Raw genomic sequence first — 19,005 nt, forward strand, 5'->3', positions numbered from 1 at the left:
TGGTGTTGTTGTTTTCCAATGACATTGAACCTTCCCTGGAAAGTGAACTGGCGTTGGAAAATTTGGTTGCAACAAGGGCAAGTATATTGGTGTCGTTTAATAAATGATGTCGTCTAATAAATAATCTTATGCATTGATATGTAATCTTGAGACAACTTAGCAGACAATCCGTATAGTGGGTTAAGTTGTGTGGTAGAGCTATATAATTTTTTAATTTGTGCATATGAAAAAAGAAATATTGTGAGTTGTATGGCAACAACAACTTGTACAATGGTTGTTGAGTTATCTCGTACTCCTAAAATCTACTCATGAGGCGATTGTTTCACGAAACTTCTTCTTTATCTCTCCTCCACATCATCAAAATTCCTACGTGACGCTGTATGAGACAACCTATGAGACCGCTAACGTGTAGCAATATACTTGCTCTAAAGTGGGTGGGACGCGGTTTCTTTTCTTCTCTGCAGTGCCGAAACAATGACGATTTGGTGCCCCACTCCATGCTGAATTTGGCTGTGTACATCGTTGGTGCCCTCTTCCATTGTTTAACTGGCAGTGTGCAGCAAACTATTCAGGAGATGGAATCTCCAACGGTGAAGATCTTCAGGTCCTGTACATTACTTATTTTACTGCTGGGAATGTTACCAGCAACTGTCAGAAGAGATATTTCTCTTTGCTCCTGTTTCATTTACACAATCCATGTCGTCAGATGCAGGTGCTGATCTCCTGCTACAGCTACTGCTGCTGCATCATTTTCACATGTACCTTTGCGACTTGCCGTGTTCAGTGCTCGTTTCGGCTGCAGGGAGCCGGTGAAGAAGTGTTCTGCTTGATTGGGACATCAACATAACCTCACTACTCAACTCAATAATAACACTAGACAGTTAAATTGGGATATCAACACGACACCCCCACTCAGCTAACACAATTCAACAACAATAATTGCTAGTCGGATTGGATCATCAACACGTGTTGCACAACATCATCACTCCGCCGCAGCTCCTCAAAACCATCGAAACACCTATATCCCACGACACCCCCACTCAGCTCAACACAATTCAACAACAATAATTGCTGGTCGGATTGGATCATCAACACGTACTGCACAAATCATCACTCCGCCGCAGCTCCTCAGAACCGTCGAAACACCTCCGCAGCATCGCTAGCTGCCTGTGGAGCGCCGACCTCACGGCACAAACACCACCACCGACTGCTCTTTTTTTGTTTTTTTCTTAATTTGAGAAAGAAAAGAAAAGGAACACCACGCAGGTGACTGTCACAGCCAAGGGGAAGCCGAACAGCACCATACCAAAATTGCTTGATATTGTTTTCAAGAACGACACAACATCAAAGACGCCGTCGACACCAGCCATTTTCAAACCCCCCCAGCTAGCCACTCCTGGCGTGCCAAGCCTCTCCTCTACCACCGCCACGGCGGCTTCAAGTCACCCGGAGCAAATCTTGTACGCAAGAAGCGGCCCGGGGCCACCAGCCATGCCACCATGCCGCCACTGGCCCACCTCGCTTGGCCGCCACCGGCCACGCCACCATGGCACCACAAACGTGCAACCGAGCTGACTGCCGCCGGCCACACCACCACAGCGCAGACCCTTGCACCCATGACTGCCGATGCATCTGATGGTTGCCACTGTCGACCGGGGAAATGCCTTGATGATGCCTCAAGGAGGGGGATGGCACTCGAGGGCGTCACCATCGTCGTGGCCGGCAAAGGGCATTCACAGTACAGGAAAAGAAGGCTTCTTGTGCAGTCTAACGAAGTATTTATGATTGATTTCATTTCATCCATATGAATCGAGCTACAACGCACGAAGCCTTCCTTCCTGTACTGTGTGAGGATGTTAGCTGGCTGCACCACATCCTGATCAGTGATCAGTATCAAGTACCAAGCTCTAGGAACATCCTGTGCAGTGCGAGCTGCTAGTGAAGTTGCTTATTATACTAGCTACATGATGCAGCTTCCAGCTCTAATGAAGACAGGAATGGCTCAGGTTCGTGCTGAATGAACAGCATCACAGGTTTCCTTGACATCTACATCACAGTATAACCAGGGCCACCTCCGCCTTCTGGAACAGTCCACTCGATGTTTTGCTTTGGATCTTTGATGTCGCATGCCTGCAGTACAGTCAACATGTCATTCAGGTCCGGATGAGCAGCAGAAGATGGAAGCAGATAGCCAGGTACAGAAAAGAGGCAAGGCGAGCCTAAGAAGTTTGAATTCGTTGTGATTAAGATCACAGCAATCACAATTGTGCATTGATTCATGAGATGTCTTAGAATTGCCCTGTCAATTTATGCATGGTACAATACAGTCATGGGCATTGGGAAGATAAATCCATTCTGCATATGGTCAATTAAAGGAATGGAGATAAACTACGCTACCCTGCCTCTGTGGATATTCAATTCAAATGTATGATACATACAGATTTTTTAATGCAACTCATGCACATATCTAGGAGAATGCGAAGTACCTCAACCACCAGCAAAAACGTTTTACCTTGCAATGAAGACAGTTTTGTGCATTTATGTGAAGCTTTGGATCACCTTTCTCGTCAGAGACATATCTGCAAGAAAACAGGACCGATAGATAATGATCAGAAGAGACTGTTCTGTCCACCAAGCACTTAACCATCGCTGATGCAGATAGGGACAGCAAGAATTTCAACAGTGGCTAATTTTTACATACTCGTAAACTCGGGCTGGACAGTAACGTGATTCTGGTCCAGCATACACTGGAAGATTTACTTTTTCAGGTAGAGTAGGATCCCTCAAGCGGAGATGAGGAGGCTGATCATGCTCATGGTTTGTATTGCTCCTGTACCAAAGGAATGATGGATGATTAGAGTATAGAATGAAAATATATTTGGTAAGTACATTTCTAGCGGCTACGCCACCTCAAACCTGTAATAAGCACAATATACACCTTCCAAATACATTCACTCAACCGCCTCTTGAGGTTCAAAAGTCTAATTGAAAAATAACTTGCCATTAATGATCAATTGGGTAAGTCTCAGGGTGACACAAATTTGTGTAATCAATTCTATGCCATGTCTAGATACATCTAAGGCATTTGGTGTACTTCTAAACCCATGAATAGCAAAGCAATAGTTAACAGGCACAGATATGGAGAAGATAAAATCCTTTTTTTCATTCTTGCTGCAGGCAGTACCTGTATAAAGAAGTTGGAACATCGAAGGTTATCTGTCCATCTGGTTTAGGATATTGAATAGGCGCATGCATATTGGCTGCCTGTGCATAAGGAAATCTTTTATCATTCTCAATGGTGAGAAAAAGGGTTGATGCTGTGCATTTGCATGGTTTTTTACAAAGCACTCAGCAGTACAGGCAACAGCAGTGCTGCACACTCACATCTGTTGCTTCATGGTCAGGTTTACCATGCTTCAATGTATAAGGTGTCTTTCCTTTGAATATGTAGCTAAAAGTTAACAGATCAACATGAGTCAGCAAATAGAATATTTCCATGACTAAGCTCAAGTAATAATTTTAATAGGAACCTCACCGTTCCAGTGCAGACAAACCCATGCCCGGAATAAATCCGTATTCGAATGCCTGGGGGAAACAGTAATAAATACATGTTCAGCTTACTGTGTTAAGAGAATGGCAGAATTTGCCTCCTTCATTTACCCCGTCAGCTTATGGGACTTGTTGACCAGATAGCAAAGATAAGGTTGTGGGAAAATTGGTATAAAATAACCACATACTGGTCTATAATTCCTAGCTTTATGAAGCTCTTCCCATATCCATGACTTCTTGAGATTCTCCCAGTACAGTTCCATGGAAGATCCTTCAATGAGAGCCTTGAAAGTCGCTTCCGCCGCAAGCATACCTTTATTTACACATCCCTCACTTTAGCACAAGGCTTATCAATGTACTAAAAATTAGTACTAAGCTCAAAGTATGCAAATAATTCATAAATGAAATCGGTAAATAGAAAGGAATTAGTGCTGAAGAGGATGTCAAAGCAAAATACATAGGGCAGGCAGGCACAGATATTAACATCAACCATGAAGCTGGGTACCAATTATACCAACAGAGCTGGCAATTAAGTACACCATAAATCTAGTTAAATTTCAAACAAACTAAACATTTCTAGAAAAAGATACCTGATTTCATAGCCGTATGGGTTCCTTTTATTTTGGGAACATTTAGAAATCCTGCAGAGCATCCAATAATTGCGCCTCCAGGGAAAACTGGATATGGTATCGACTGAAATACATTAACTTCATCAATGTCTGCATTATCAGGACAGTTGCCAAAAACAAAAATGCAAAGTAGGTACAGGTAACAGGAGTAAAAATTGCTTGAACAAATGCTGCAAATTGCAATGTGTAGCAATAACAGCATAATGAATGTACAGAGCTGTATTTCAGCTCACTAAGGCCATAGTGTGTAGTTAACCAATGATCCGATGTGAAATTAGTGATGCCATGTGCAATGACTAATAGAATGCTCAATATGGATAGAATATAAATCCTGTACATGTGTCTATTTGCTACAAAATAGCCATGTCTTTTCAAATGCCAGCTTACCTGGAAACCACCTTCATTCAGAGTACGAGCACCATACTGAATGGCTGTTCCACCTTCCAAAAGTTTTCTGACAGCAGGGTGCTGCTTGAATTTCTGAAATACGATCGCAGAATATTTAGAGAAACGATGATCCTTTGTGTTTGTTAAACTGTACAGAATCTGTCTGTCTTCTAAACCACCCATCTAATGCATCAAAATGCATCTACAAAGAAAACCACATACCTGGAATTCATCGTATGGACTCAGGAAAGGATTTCGATAATTCAATGCAACAACCAGACCAATCGCTAACTGAACAAATGAGAACAGATAATGGATTAAGTATAATCACTTACTACTTAGCCATCAGTAATCTAAATGTCTAAAACTCCAAATAAACATTGCAGGAAGCCATGAGAAGAAACCCATCCATATCTAGCTATCCAGCCTACAGCTAAAGGCCCCCATGAATCCGTGATAAGTGGTCAACTGATGACTTTAAAACTCCTTTTGAGAACAAAATAACCAAATGTTTTCCTTATCCTGGTTCCTGCTAAATAGCACACTTCGCTAAGCATGAGCAGTGGGGAAACAGTATTAAAGTTGCTTAATTTGTGCAAATGCAACCTATGTCTTTCTCCTTTATCAGAAAAGTAAAACATGAGGATAGAATATTACATCTTTACTTGTATGGCAGAATGACTCAGAATACATCAAGTGCAAATTTGCATGTCTAACTGAAAAGTTACCTGTCGATCATCAAGGTGGTATAGGAATGATCCCCCATATGTTTTCTTGTCCAAAGGCCATCCAACAGTATGAATAACAGAACCTGGCTCATGCTTTCCTTCTTCAATCTCCCAAATCTAAGAATAAATTACTAACTCATTTACAAGTATTAGGGGGAAAATGTGAAAGTTGTTAAAGAGAGAGCTCATAAGTCATAATCCAATAAACTAAAATACAAATGGAACAGTGTAATTCCTGAAAAACATTGACCAGGTAAAAACAAACAAAGATATGTAAAAATAACATAAATACAGATGACCAAAGCTGTATTAACACAACAGTCCTACAGCATATATGGCATATTGTCCGTACAACAATGCACGAGAGCTGACATAACTCAGGCAGAGAGGATCATGTGTTCATTATGAGGTATAAAGTTGGTTCTATCAAAATTTAAAACAAGGTATTTGAAAACTGGAAGTGGTATAACAAATATCAAATACCTCCTTAATTCCAAGAGCATATGTCTGATGCTGCCCTTGCCCTCTTTCTCTGAGCTTGTGGTTCCTTATTATTTTCTGAAATATATTAGGCTTTAGCATCAAACTGCAATCATGAAAAAGAATATTTAACTAACAAATTTGTGAAACTAGCATTCCACATGCTTACCTCTGATAATGAACCTCGGCAACCCTCAGCAAGCAGTGTTATTCGCCCTGCATTTTCTAAGTAGCTGACGATGAGAAGAACAAACAGAATGGAAAATGAACTTATCAAATTTATAAAAATAATAAAAGTGGATATTACCCAATCCAAATTCTAAACAAGAAAAAAAGGCCACGGACTAACTCAATACGCACTCTACATTTTAGCATATATATGTGCGGCAGATGTTTATCCCTGATCTAGTGATCGGTAGGAAGGGAAGTTACATGCCTCTTAGTTCTACACCAGGTTGGAAAGTTTCCCTTTTGGTGCCATCCTTAGCAATACCAACATCATTGGTTGCGACGCCTGTAACTATTTGATTTTCATCATAAAGGATCTGTTAGACAAGAATTCAGACAGAAATTAGTCCTTCCACATATGACTTTCTACAATGAAGAATGATGGTACCTCGCTAGCAGCAAAACCTGGATATACTTCAACACCCAACTCCTCTGCTTTCGTGGCCATCCATCGCACCAATTGGCTTAAGCTGGACACAAGTAGATTTGTCAGGAAAGCCTGATCCTCCAGAACGTGGATCTAGATGGTGAACATTGAATACAGCACAATGTTGGCACCTGATCACGTAGTTTCCTTTGTTGTCAAATGGAGATGGAAGTGTCCATGCTCGGTTCTTCGTTAACAACCAGAACTTGTCAGAAGATACAGGAACTCTGATTGGGGCCTGTCAAACACAACATAACCGCATAAAAAACCAGCACCTTTGTGCTTCCCAATCTAAAATTCTACACTATTCAAATCTGCATTCCCAACAAGAAAATTATTCACGGAAAACCACACATACAGTACAGCAACACAGGCATATCCAGCAAAATGCCCTCCATCTGGGAATTCGATATTCTCAAAATGTTTGGATTCCCGATTATGTTATAAGTATATCCATATGACTAGCAATTGCAGTTGTTGTATTCTTGAATTGGAAACTTGATAAAAATAGTCATGATCAGTTGAATGAATCCAAATCAAGTGTGAAGTGAATCAACCACATGATCACAGGCAACACTTCGTCCCTAAATACATGAGCCAAATAAAGAAGAAGTTAAAACTCATCATTGTTCAGAGTACAGAAATGCGTACATCCTCCTGCCTCCACTTGGGAATCAGCTCGTCCAACGCCCGGGGCTCGAACACATTCCCCGAAAGTACATGAGCACCTGCGGCGCAACCAGAAAAATTGCCCAAATCAGACGAAAGGCAGGGCACATCGCTGCTCCGAAAGTAAGAAGGGGACGCGCGCGAGGCGGCGCACCGACTTCGGAGCCCTTCTCGAGGACGCAGACGGAGAGGTCGGCGTCGGCGGCGCGGCAGAGCTGCTTGAGCCGGATCGCCGCTGCGAGCCCCGCGGGCCCGGCGCCCACGATCACCACGTCGTAGCTGAGCGCCTCCCGGCCGCTGCAGAGCCACCGGGTCGCGGCCCAGCCAGGCGCGCGGGGCCCGTGGGGAGGGGAGGGCGACGCCGTCGCCGACGACAGCGCACGCCCGGCGGCGGCCGCCGCTGCGCGGATGGCTCGGTGCATTTGCTCGGCGAAGCCGCCTCCTCCTCGGGACTCGGGAGCTCGGGCGCTTGGGATTTTGGAAAAGTGGGGAGTGAGGAGGAGAAGGCAGGGAAGACACGGAAGTATGGAAGCGAAGTGGCAGTTGTTGGGTTTTGTGTTTGGATCATTGGATGAGATCGCTGAGGTGGACGAAGACGAAGACGAAGACGAACAGCTCTCTTCTCGATGGGCCGGCCCATACTGCCATTTTGGGCTCGGATGCTCTCGGGTCGTCGTCAGAAGAGGAACGGGCTTTCTCTTCTAAAAAAAGAGGAATGGACTTTGTCCTCTCTCCAAAAAAGGGAAGTGGGTTTTCTTTCAGCCTCATGCCCCCGGGTTCGTCGTGGTCAGGGGCGGATCTGGACCCGGGCTGCAGCCCGGGGTGAGGTCCAAGAGCAGTGGAAAACTTCTTCATAAAAATAGTATAAAAAGGCTTTTTGGCCCATTAGCCCACCCCAAAGAGAAGTTAGCCCAGGACCCCAGGCGGCCCAGCAACTCCCGTTGCCCTAGCACTGCCTCTGCTCGAGCCTCCCGTGACCCGTCACCACTCACCCGTCTGGCCGGCCCCTGTGCGCGTGCGCCCTCCCCCGACTCGCCGCCGGGCGCCCAGGCGCCCGGACCAGCGCCCGCCCCAGCTCGCCGTCAGCCGCGCCCCCGCGGCCCCGGCGCCCCGCGCCCCCACCAGCCGCCCGCGCGCCGCCACCCGCGGTCCCACGCGACCGCGCCCCCACCTGCCGCCTGCGCGCCGCCACCCGCGGCCCCGCGCTGCCGCGCCGGCGCCGGCCGCGCGCGGTGCGCCCACGCCGGTGCCCCCAGGCCACGCCGGCGCCCCCCCCCCGGCCCCCGCCGGTGGCACGCCCACGCCCGGCGCCCCCAGGCCACGCTGGCGGCCAGCCCTTGTTGAAATTGCTCCGGGCCTCCGGTATGCAATTTTTTTTTGAAATTGCTCCATGACTACTACTCTGCTTACCTTTTACATGATTGCTAGTCTATTTATGCTATTTCTATGCAAAGTAATGATAATGAATATTTCATTTCATTGATTTGAGCAGGAAGTATTTGAGTCTTAGTTTGCAATTGCAACATTTCATAATCATAACTTAGAATGGAGAAATACTATGCTAAATATAGGGCTGAGATGTTAAAACTTTTTATGTAGAATTGAGGACATCGGAACAAGTGGAAGTGGTGTTAATTCATGAAGACATGTATGGTTCTTTTTTTCGTAGAAGTATTTTTCTACCTTCAATGTTCTATGTATTGTTTGAGTCTATTGGTTCAACACTAGAATCTAGAGAATTATATAATTATTGTGCTCTTTGAAAAATATGTTATATCTAGTAGTGCATGGCTAGTAAGATTTTAAGCCTTATATTAGTTAGCTCGGGGCGGAACCCGGTTCTGGATCCGCCACTGGTCGTGGTAATCTGTTGATGTCATGACCGGGAGACCAAATTAATATTTTTACATGATTTGAGGATACGAAAAAATGTAAATGAGATGCTATGACTTCGTTTCTCCAAAAGTCGAGTAGTTCGAGTTTAGAGAAGAGGGTTGTTACGTGCCGCATGCCTCTGCAGTTGTGAACTGTGAAAAGAAAATGAAACTAAGAGGAGAGGATCATTTGATCAGATTCTTTTTTTCTTGCACGAGTGTAACTTTATATCACGTAGTTCCATTCACACTTTTTTTCAAGCAAAACGCTTTTGAATTTATGGATGACTGCGAATGCAAGCTACACCTCGTTCCACAAAGTAATCATGACCTGCACCATCAAGCAAAATCCAGAAGGAGGTGGCACCGTGGCAGGTGCCATGACTTGAAGTTACACCATGCACGCACGCGTGGCTCGTTTGTGCACGAGCTTCCTCGAACGACGCACGCACGAAAAGGGTGACGGACCCCGACACGCCGATGACTCGGGCCGTCAGGCGACGGGCGACGACGAACACTAGCGTATCCGTCCTGCGGCTCTGCCTCCTGATTCGCACGCAGGCTGCCCGGCATCTCTCGCTGGTTGACGACTCGATCGTACGCTCGCTCGATCTTCATGTCGGAGTCAATCGGATCCTTATACGGATTAGGCAGCTTAAACGGGATTGTAGCGAGCTAAGAATCAATTAGGGAGTGGTTAACTAACCTGCTGTCCTCCAGGCAACAGGTCGCATCGCCGGCATTAGATTACGCTTCCAGTACACCGTGAGCTGCTTGCACGTAGTTTCCTCTTGTACTTGACTATTGTTTTTGTTTATGAGACCCCGGACGTTTGGTCAAGGAACAAGAACAACACAATGCAATACTACTGCATACTTAGTAGTTTTTTTCGTAAAAAATAAAGTACTAAAACAGTTGTAATACTAATATTCAGAGAAATCGGAGCTGGGCCGTACCCAAGTCCCAAGAAGACAAACACGTTTTCCGCTGCTTGATTTTCCACAGAAAAACTGGTGCGCAAGATCTGAGTTCTGACCGGACAGGCCCAAATCGCGGCGAGGTGCGATGCAGCCGACACCGGAGTAAACAAACGCCACCCCTGTCCGGTCGCCGGAACGCACAGGATTTTTAGGCCAAAATCTTCTCCGCACGGGCGCTCATGTTCGGTGCCGCCCCTAAACGCCGAATCTCGCAGTCAATGGCCGAAAAGCTTGCGAAATTGTTAATCCTATCGTCCTAAAGAATTTATGTGTTTATATATACGTGTAAATACGCAGTTTCAACGTTGCTGTTGCAATCAGGACAGATCGGATCCATCAGAGGTGTTGTTTTTGTGTAGGGCTTTTGCAAAGCTGCAGCAGCTTAGTAGAAGACACAGTCTCGTTTCAGTTGCGACGTCGTTTGCTCCTCGCACGTAGCTTCCAAGCACACTGCACACTCATTTTAATTTCCCTTTTTCTTCTTTTTTCTCTGCATCTTCTGTTCATATCCATTGCACCAGACCTGAACTTCGTTTGGTGCATGTCAAGGCAAGCAAAGACACTGTTTCGTATTTAATCATTGGATAACCGATAAGCATATACGATAACGCATCTATTTGTTTGTTTATTCAGTCATATCCGCACGCACGGGTTAGGAAGAATATAGGTCCTGTCTGAATGTCTGATTCTCTCTAGTGCAGGAGGCTCCACACTCCTGTCTACGCGTCGCAATTCAGAACGCCCGCTCGCTCGCTTTACGCCTCTCTTTCGCTGAAATAAATACAGACAAGTCGCCATCGCTTCGATCCCCAAGAGATAAAATAAATTCGCCTAATTTTCGCGTGGCTTATTCATCGGTTTTGCGTTGCCGAATGATTGCTTCTTCAGAAATGTTCGTCTCTAAGAAAGAATTCTTCAGAAATGCGACGTCAGCATGCAATTAGGAGCAGGTGGTCCGCAGGAGATCGCTGCGTTTTGCTCTTTTTTTTGTGGAAGGAATTAAACGGGGACTGGAGCCAGTACGTTAGGACGTCGACTTCTACGTTGGGCCCGGCCGGGCGCTGTACCTGTACTCGCCATGGACGTCAATCCCATTGTCCTGATGTGAACTGTGGAAAACTGACGGACGATCGAACGACAAGCACAAATGAGCTCTAGCGCTCTGAACTCGACGATATTCCTATCAGAGCGGTGGAGCACGATATGGTTTTCTGGACATGCGTTGCGCAATGCGCACGGCGCAATTCAGCGCTGAACTCGGCTCACCAGTCGCGGAACTGCGGCAAGCAAGCTCCCTTCATCTTCAAGACTTCAACCATGGCTTTCAGCTCCACCAGTGGCAGTGCTTACCTCTACTTTCCTTGCTGCCTGAGAAACGTGAATAGCTTGCTGAAGAAATACAGTGGCTGATTGCCTGACTTATGATTGAGGACTTGAGGTCTAATGTAGTTTGCAGTACCATTCAACACTGGTACAACAGAATGGTCACTCGGAAAGGAATGGCATTTTTTGCGAAGGCACAGATGGCCTGGCCACCGCTATTTTCTCCTCCTGAGAGAGACGACGAGGACGACGACCGTAGTGTCCTCCTCCGCGGCGGGGCCCATGAACCGCTCCTCCGCCGCCCTGCCGTACGCGTCCCCGATGCCCTCGACCCGGAAGTGCTGGACGAGCAAGCCACTCGTCCAGCACGCGCATGAACCTCGCCATGGCCTTGCTCCTCGGGGCCCTCTCTCCAGGATGCCGTGCCTCTCCAGGCCGAGGATCTCGAAGGATCCCTCCTGCTCCACGGCGCCGCGCAGCTCCTCGAGGCAGGGGCTGTAGAACGGCTCGTTGAACGAGTCCACCTTCGCCGCCGCGAGCACCCCCTGCAAGTCGATCCGCCGTCAGCCAAGCAGGCATTGGCAAGCAAACGGATCCTACTTGCCGCCGTGCATTTCAGCATCTGTATGACCACCTGGGATGCCATGTCCTGTAGGATCTCGGCGATGAACTCCGGGTACCTGTCTTAGCTGGATAGATCATTGGCCGGCCTACCGCAGAGGGAGAGCACCATCCATCCGCCGGGGACGACTTCTTCCGCTCCCGCCGCCAGAAAGCGCTTGAAATCCTGCTCGAACTGCCGGGTGTAGGCTGCGTTGACCGCCGGCGAGCTCGTCCTCCCCGCCGAGACGCTTCCCTTGTTTATCAGCACTCCATAGTCCATCCACCAGTTCTTGCGGAACCTGCCAATCATTTATTACTTCACAGTAAGCTTTTCTTCTTTTGGCCGGCGAAACTACAGCGATAAACACTAGTTGCAAATTAACCTGGGAGAGCCAGTGGAGGCTGAAGGAGGAGCAGACCAAGTGCAGCGTCTCGGCGGGGAAGAGCCGGCCGTAGAACGACCCCGGCGCGCCGAACACCATGACGAGCGGCCCTTCGCCGCCGCTCTCGGCTTCCTCGTGCTCCCGCAGGAACGGCGGCACGTCCTTGAACACGGTGTTGAAGTCGTTGTTCGGGAGGTCGTTGAGGTACACGGAGATCTCCCGGCACCGCTGCTCCGCCACAGACGGCTGGTGGCGCCGCACGGCGTCGACGGCGGCCGACGCCAGCGCCAGCGCGTTCGGGCCCGACGAGCACCCCAGATCCGCTACCGGGAGGCAGCGCGGCATGGCCGCCGCGCACAGGTGCGAGATGGCCTCCTCGACCAGGTTTTAGGATGTTTGATACATCCTGCTAATGTTTAACACCTGTTACATCGGATATTTAGATACTAATTAGGATTATTAAACATATACTAATTACAAAACTAATTGCATAGATGGAGTCTAATTCGCGAGACGAATCTATTAAACCTAATTAGTTCATGATTTGATAATACAATGCTACAGTAATCATTTACTAATGATGGATTAATTAGGCTTAATAGATTCGTCTCGCGAATTAGCATAGGGGTTCTACAATTAGTTTTCTAATTAACTTATATTTAATCCTCTTAATTAGCATCCGAACATCCGACGTGACACTGCTAAAGTTTAGTATCTAGTATCAAACATCCCTTAGTCTGCTCTGCACGTCACTCTGAGAAGATTCGGTGACCGTCGTCGTGTGAAGGGACGCAAGAGGAGAGCACGGGAGAAACGTGCATAGCGGAGTTCTTGGCGTAGCTCGTCTCTCCATCTCCTCCAATCATGCAAACGCTCACCGGGAACGCCATTCGCTAGCCGGCCGACTAGCTGGAGCTAGCTTGGAGGTTGAATTCTTTGCACCACCTGCAGTGCTACTAGACGTTCTTGGAGGTTACATGATCAGGCACGAGTACGTGATAGTGGCGTACGAGAGTGCTCACTATCGCCATCGGCCATTTGGGGCCTGTGCAGAGTGCAGACCGACATGTCATCGTAGTAGCCTAGCAGCAACTGCACCAAAATCATTTTTTAAAAATGACGGCCACTCTTGCACCATTGGACCTGTTCGCTTCAGCTTATAAGCCGGCTAAAAAGCTGAAACGGCTGATTTGTTGTGAGAGGAAAACACTGTTTGGTGGCTGATAAGCCGACTGAATAAGCTGAAGCGAACAGGCCCATTTTCTTTTAAAATGACGGCCACTCTTGACAAGTAGCCGTGACACCATGTCACTGTGTCAGGTTACTGTTAGTTAAACTAGTCCATCAACCCGTGCTCCGTACAGAGCTAATGTTTTTAAAATCTATTGTATTTAAAAATTAAACTCCTAATTAATAATCAAAATTGTTTACCTACTACTTTCTTATTTTTTCAATACTTCAACATAATATTCATATCAATATATATTTATCTTTGTCCAGTTATGATTGATTTTTAATTAGTAATTACTATATACACTTTTTCATCCACATTCACACTTTTTTCATTTTGTATCGCACCTCCATACATCGTGTTTAACATAAAAGTCAATATTTTTCATCAATTCCTCACATACATGTATAAATAGTCAAAATGGTTGCACTCATCATGTGTATATACTTTAACTTAGTATTTCTATATTAACAATGGTATAAATAGGTAATTTAGAATCATATATTAGTTTACTTTTATATATTTTTGTATTATGCACATGAAGATAATTAGATTAAAATTTAGGTATTTACTTTAGGTTATTTTTAATAACGACATATGTGGGTAACTTAGATACAAATTTAAAATGGTATTTTAAGTTATGCTTTATATAATGATATGTATGAGTAAATTGGATGAAAATTATGGGGTTACTTTATATTATTTTTTATAATGGTCTAGATATAGGTTTAGAGTTTAATTTTAATATTTTTATCATGATAGTGGTGAGTAACTTTTAGAAAAATATAATAGACCAAATGGCTGTGATTATTAGAGTTTACAGGATTGATGTTTGATATTTTTTATTTTTGTGAGAATTTCTAGGATTTATCTTTTTTTTCTAGTGTGTCTCGTGGGACTAATGCAGAGTCTCCAATGAAAAAAAAAGAGACCACGTTACTATAAAACTATTATCTTGAGCTATCTCTCATTTGTTAAATATTTAAACACAATATTTATATACTTCCTCCATCCCAAATTACTATTCATTTTGGATTTTCTAGATGCATGACTTTTGTTATGTATCTAGACATAATATATATCTAGGTGCATAACAAAAGCTATGTCCCTAGAAAAGTTAAAACGAATAGTAATTTGGGACGGAGGGAGTAGATATATACATATTATCTTCATCCGATTGTGATATATTTAGTTAGTAATTAGTCTATAATATTTTCATCCATATTTATAATCTTTAACCATTTTACTTTTTGCATCGTAGGTATGCGCTTGAAATTATTTAATGATCCTAATTTGGAGCTATAATTTTAACATAGAAATTTATATTCTCATCACTTCCTCTATATGTTTATAAATGGTGACACACATCATGCGTATATACCTTAATTATTATATTTTATACCAATAGTGTAAGAAATAGATGATTTAGAATCATATATTACTATATATTTTTAATTAAGATGATTTGGATTCAAATGTAGGGTTACCTTATGTTATTTTTAATATTAGCATATGCGAGTAATATAGATGCAAATTTAAGGGTTACTTTAAGTTTTTTAAGTATTAGTGGTGGGCATTTAGTTGCAAATTTAGGGGGTTATTTTAAATATTATTTATAATGGCACAAGTGGGTAATTTTGATGAAGATTAGGGGGTTACTTTGGTTAGTTTATATAATGGCAGAGGTGGGTAATTTAGATATAGATTTAGGGGGTTACTTTAGGCTATTTTCATAATGGCATAGGTGGATAATTTTTTAAAAACATAATAGATCCAATGGCTATGATGATTTGAGTCTACCGATTGATGGCCAGGTGTTTTGCTTTTTTATGAGAATTTCTAGAATTTCTCTCTTTTTCTAAAGTGTCCACCTAGGAATCCTAGGTGGCTTCACCTAGAGGCTTCAAAAGGAGCCTCCAACTTGGATACGTTTTTCAACAAATAATAGTTGCAATAGTGATGGGCATTGTTCTTTACCCGTCACATATAACTTGTCAATAATGATAGACAAACTAATTTGTGTGTTACTTATGACCTAAGCTCTAGATAGCTCCACCCACGCTCTATTGTCATATCATATAAAACCCGACAAAAAAACCAAGTTAATGTCCAATGGCCATTCTGAACTTGCTTAATAACCCAATCCATCCTTCACTACCCAAGATATATAGATTAGGGCTTATTGCGTTCTTACCCCTACTTTAAACTCCAATTGTGATTTTGCCATCATTTTTCTTTACTTTATGATTTTAACCTTTTTTTAAAAAAATGAACATTCCATTGGCCCTTCACTCTGTAGTTGCATTCGGAATAAACAAGTTAAAGAAAATAGAAAAAAATCTTTAGAATATGGTGAAAAGACAAAGTACCTCTTACCCTTCATCCTTCACCAGTTCACGTCTCTCCCACCTCACCTCTCCTCTCCCTGTTTGTCGGCCGCCTCCGGCGGCCGTTTGTCCTCAAGCGTGGCTGCCGGACCTATGGCTCGTCCTTGCGTGCAGCACTACAAGAATAGACATTTTATAATTTGTCCTTATAAATATGTCACAATATATTATACAGATATTTTTTGTGGCATTTTAGAAGATGCCACATGTATTGAGACACCTCTTGAAACATTTTGAACCTTAAAGGCATTTTCTTAAGTTATTCTGTAAAATGTCAATATAGATTATTAGGGGCATCTTTAAGACACTTTAAATTTTGACTTTTCCCTATAAAAACATAGTTTGAGTCATTCATTTTAATAGCCTTGAGATACTATCTAGATTATTGAAGCACTGTAAGAACTACTCATAAGAATTATACTAAGTAAATATGCAATAATTAGTATGAGGTTGAATTGGCTAGCAAGTTGAGTGTTATGCCTCACACTGAGTTTTTTGAGTTTGAGGATTCATCCCCCAAAAAAAGTATCATATTTTTACAATATATTTCTAGTGTGTGCAGAGGATAAAGATATACGCTAGTACGAGTTATCTTATAAAATGTAAAGACACTTAACAAAGTTGTCTCTTTGACAAGACAAAAATAGTATACTCTTTGTTCTAAGTTATAAGTCATTTTGAATTTTTTAAATACAAAACTTTTGCTATACACCTAATATATATTTTAGGTACGTCGTAAAATCTATACATTTTAAAAAACTAAAACGATCAGCAACTTGAAGTGGAGGGAGTACTCCTATGTGCGCGACTGCTGGAGGCGCTGCTCGCCCTCCCGCTGTCACACGCGCGGGCTGCTGGAGCCTCGCCCAACCAAAATTCATGATCACTGAACGGATACATATATGAATACCTTCTTTTTTTCAAATAAACGCTTTTGAGTTATGAATAACTGGGAATGCAAGCTACCACCTGATTCCAGGAATGTAATCATGGGCTGCACCATCAAGCAATGACTTGAAGCTACACCATGCACGCACGCATGGTTTAATTTGTTTGTGCATGAGCGTCCACGAACGACGACGCACACACGAAATGGCAAAGCCTGGAGAGACAGACGAACACTTGCGTATCCCTCCTGAAGGCTGCAGCCCCGTGCCTCCTGATTCGCATGCAGACAGCATCTTCATGTCGTTTGATGGAGATGATGAGTCGTTGACGCCTCGATCGTACGCTCCCTCGATCTTCATGTCGGACTCAACAGGATCCTTCTACGGATTAGCTAGGCAAGTTAAGCGAGATTAGCGAGCTAAAGAATCAATTAGGAGTGGGTAACTAATAACCTGTCCTTATGGTCTTAGCTCCTGCCAGGCACCAAGCATGAAGCATTAGATTACGCTTCCAGTACACTCTGAGCTGCTTGCACGTAGCTTCCTCTTGGACTCTATTGCCGATGAGACCCAGAAGTTTGTCCCAGTACTTAATCCAGGGAACAAGAACAACACAACAATGCAATAGAGTAATAGTATTTTTTTTCAGGAAAAGTAAAGTCCTACTAATATAGTTGTGTTACTCCGGTTCGTTTAAAAAATTATATATATAGTTGTGTTGCTAATATACAGAGGAACCGCTGCTGGGCCCAGCATAAAAATAGCCACGAGTCGTGCTCGCCAAAGAGAAGAGCACAGGCGTGTACAGATACGTGCACCCAAGGATACGAACACGTTTTCCGTAGCTTAATTTCCGTAGACAAGCTCGTGTACAAGATCTGACCGGACAGGCCCAAAATCGTGGCGAGCTGCGACTCAGCCGACACCGGAGTAAACAAAAACTCTGCGAACGCCACCCCTGTCCGGTTGCTGAACGCACAGGATTTTTCGGGATGGATCCTCCACACGGGCGCTCGTTCAATTCCGTGCGCCCCTAAACGCCGAATCTCAGAGTCAATGGGCTAAAGCTTGCAAGATTGTTAATCCTATAGACCTAAAAAATCTATATGTCTGTATACATGTAAATACGCAGTTTCAACGTTGCTGTTGCAATCACGACAGATAGGATCCATCAGAAGTACTATTGTTTTTTTAATATAATGAAGTACTATTGTTTTTGTAGGGCTTTTTGCAAAGCTGCTGCAGCTTTGTACAAGACAGAGTCTTGTTCAGTTGCGACGTCGTTTGCTCCTCGCACGTAGCTTCCAAGCACACTGCATGCACACTCATTTTAATTTCCTCTATTTTCTCTCTCCTTTTTTCTAGTCCATACCCATTTCACCAAATCTGAACTTCGTTTGGTGCATGTCAAGGCAAGCAAAGACACTGTTTCGTATTTAATCATCGGATAAACATATACGATAGCACATTTATTTGTTTGTTTATTCAGTCGTAGCCGCACGCACGGGTTAGGAAGAATATAGGTCCTGTCTGATTGTCTGATTCTCTCTTGTGCAGGAGGCTCCACACTCCTACAGATACACGTCGCAATTCTGAATGCCCGCGTGAAGCTTCTGGCTTGCTTCACGCTTCTCTTTCGCAGAAATAAATACAGACACATCGCCATCGCTTCGATCCTCAAGACGTATAAACTTGCCTGATTTTCGTGTGGCTGATTCATCTGTTTTGAGTTTCCGAATGATTGATTTTTCAGAAATGTGATGGGATCGGGGGGCCATCAGCAATTAGGAGCAGATGGCCCGCAGGAGATCGCTGCGCTGCGCGCTTGTGAGATCGGACAGGACAACTTTCTTGACGGAATTCGAGATCTTTTCAATGTTGGAAACTGAACGGGGATTGGAGCCATTACGTTAGGACGTCGTCTTCTACGTTGGGCCCGGCCCCGCCGGCCGGCCGGCCGCTGTACCTGTACTCGCCATGGACGTCAATCCAAGTCCTGATGTGAACTGCGATCAGTGCGGTGATACGTTTTGTACATCTGATCGTCTGAAAACTGACGGACGATCGAACGACAGGCACAAACGAGCTCTAGCGCTTCGTGCTTTCCATTCAGATATTGTGTCTGTTTGTCTGTCCGTGTATCAACCATTGATTCAGATATGTGCAATTCTTTTCTGAAGACCGGATGAATTCAATACTCTTTCTTTTTGTCAAGACTGGATGATTTCAATATTCTTTTT

At 44.1% G+C, this 19,005-nt stretch overlaps 3 protein-coding genes across 5 annotated transcripts; all 3 read right to left on the bottom strand.

Moving 5' to 3' along the window:
• Positions 1–1,054: 1,054 nt before the first annotated feature.
• LOC101762830 (electron transfer flavoprotein-ubiquinone oxidoreductase, mitochondrial) lies at positions 1,055–7,633 on the bottom strand. Of its 2 annotated transcripts, none has more exons than XM_004982552.4 (18): positions 7,252–7,633; positions 7,080–7,156; positions 6,560–6,666; positions 6,390–6,471; positions 6,210–6,318; positions 5,943–5,989; positions 5,777–5,851; positions 5,294–5,410; positions 4,788–4,856; positions 4,566–4,658; positions 4,140–4,242; positions 3,738–3,862; positions 3,536–3,585; positions 3,385–3,451; positions 3,185–3,264; positions 2,702–2,830; positions 2,513–2,579; positions 1,055–2,130 (listed from the first exon to the last, which is right to left on the bottom strand). In XM_004982552.4, exons 1-18 carry the CDS (start codon positions 7,517–7,519, stop codon positions 2,047–2,049), a joined length of 1,749 nt encoding a protein of 582 aa, XP_004982609.1. In that variant the 5' UTR covers positions 7,520–7,633; the 3' UTR covers positions 1,055–2,046. The 2 variants fall into 2 exon arrangements, with proteins under 2 accessions (XP_004982609.1, XP_012698493.1); XM_012843039.3 differs by having other exon boundaries at positions 7,256–7,617.
• Positions 7,634–11,261: 3,628 nt separating this feature from the next.
• LOC101763241 (benzoate carboxyl methyltransferase-like) lies at positions 11,262–12,680 on the bottom strand. Of its 2 annotated transcripts, XR_002675725.1 has the most exons (3): positions 12,261–12,678; positions 11,909–12,176; positions 11,262–11,819 (listed from the first exon to the last, which is right to left on the bottom strand). XR_002675725.1 is itself a non-coding variant. In XM_022822944.1 (2 exons), exons 1-2 carry the CDS (start codon positions 12,603–12,605, stop codon positions 11,985–11,987), a joined length of 537 nt encoding a protein of 178 aa, XP_022678679.1. In that variant the 5' UTR covers positions 12,606–12,680; the 3' UTR covers positions 11,262–11,984. The 2 variants fall into 2 exon arrangements, 1 of the variants encoding a protein (XP_022678679.1); XM_022822944.1 differs by having other exon boundaries at positions 11,262–12,176; positions 12,261–12,680.
• On the bottom strand, positions 11,490–11,920 carry LOC111258434 (salicylate/benzoate carboxyl methyltransferase-like). The gene is made up of 2 exons (XM_022829677.1): positions 11,909–11,920; positions 11,490–11,819 (listed from the first exon to the last, which is right to left on the bottom strand). The coding sequence occupies exons 1-2, from the start codon at positions 11,918–11,920 to the stop codon at positions 11,490–11,492; spliced, it is 342 nt and encodes a 113-aa protein (XP_022685412.1).
• Positions 12,681–19,005: the final 6,325 nt, after the last annotated feature.

Source organism: Setaria italica, chromosome IX (genome assembly GCF_000263155.2).
Source record: "Setaria italica strain Yugu1 chromosome IX, Setaria_italica_v2.0, whole genome shotgun sequence".
In the NCBI taxonomy this organism is placed as follows: Eukaryota; Viridiplantae; Streptophyta; class Magnoliopsida; order Poales; family Poaceae; genus Setaria; species Setaria italica.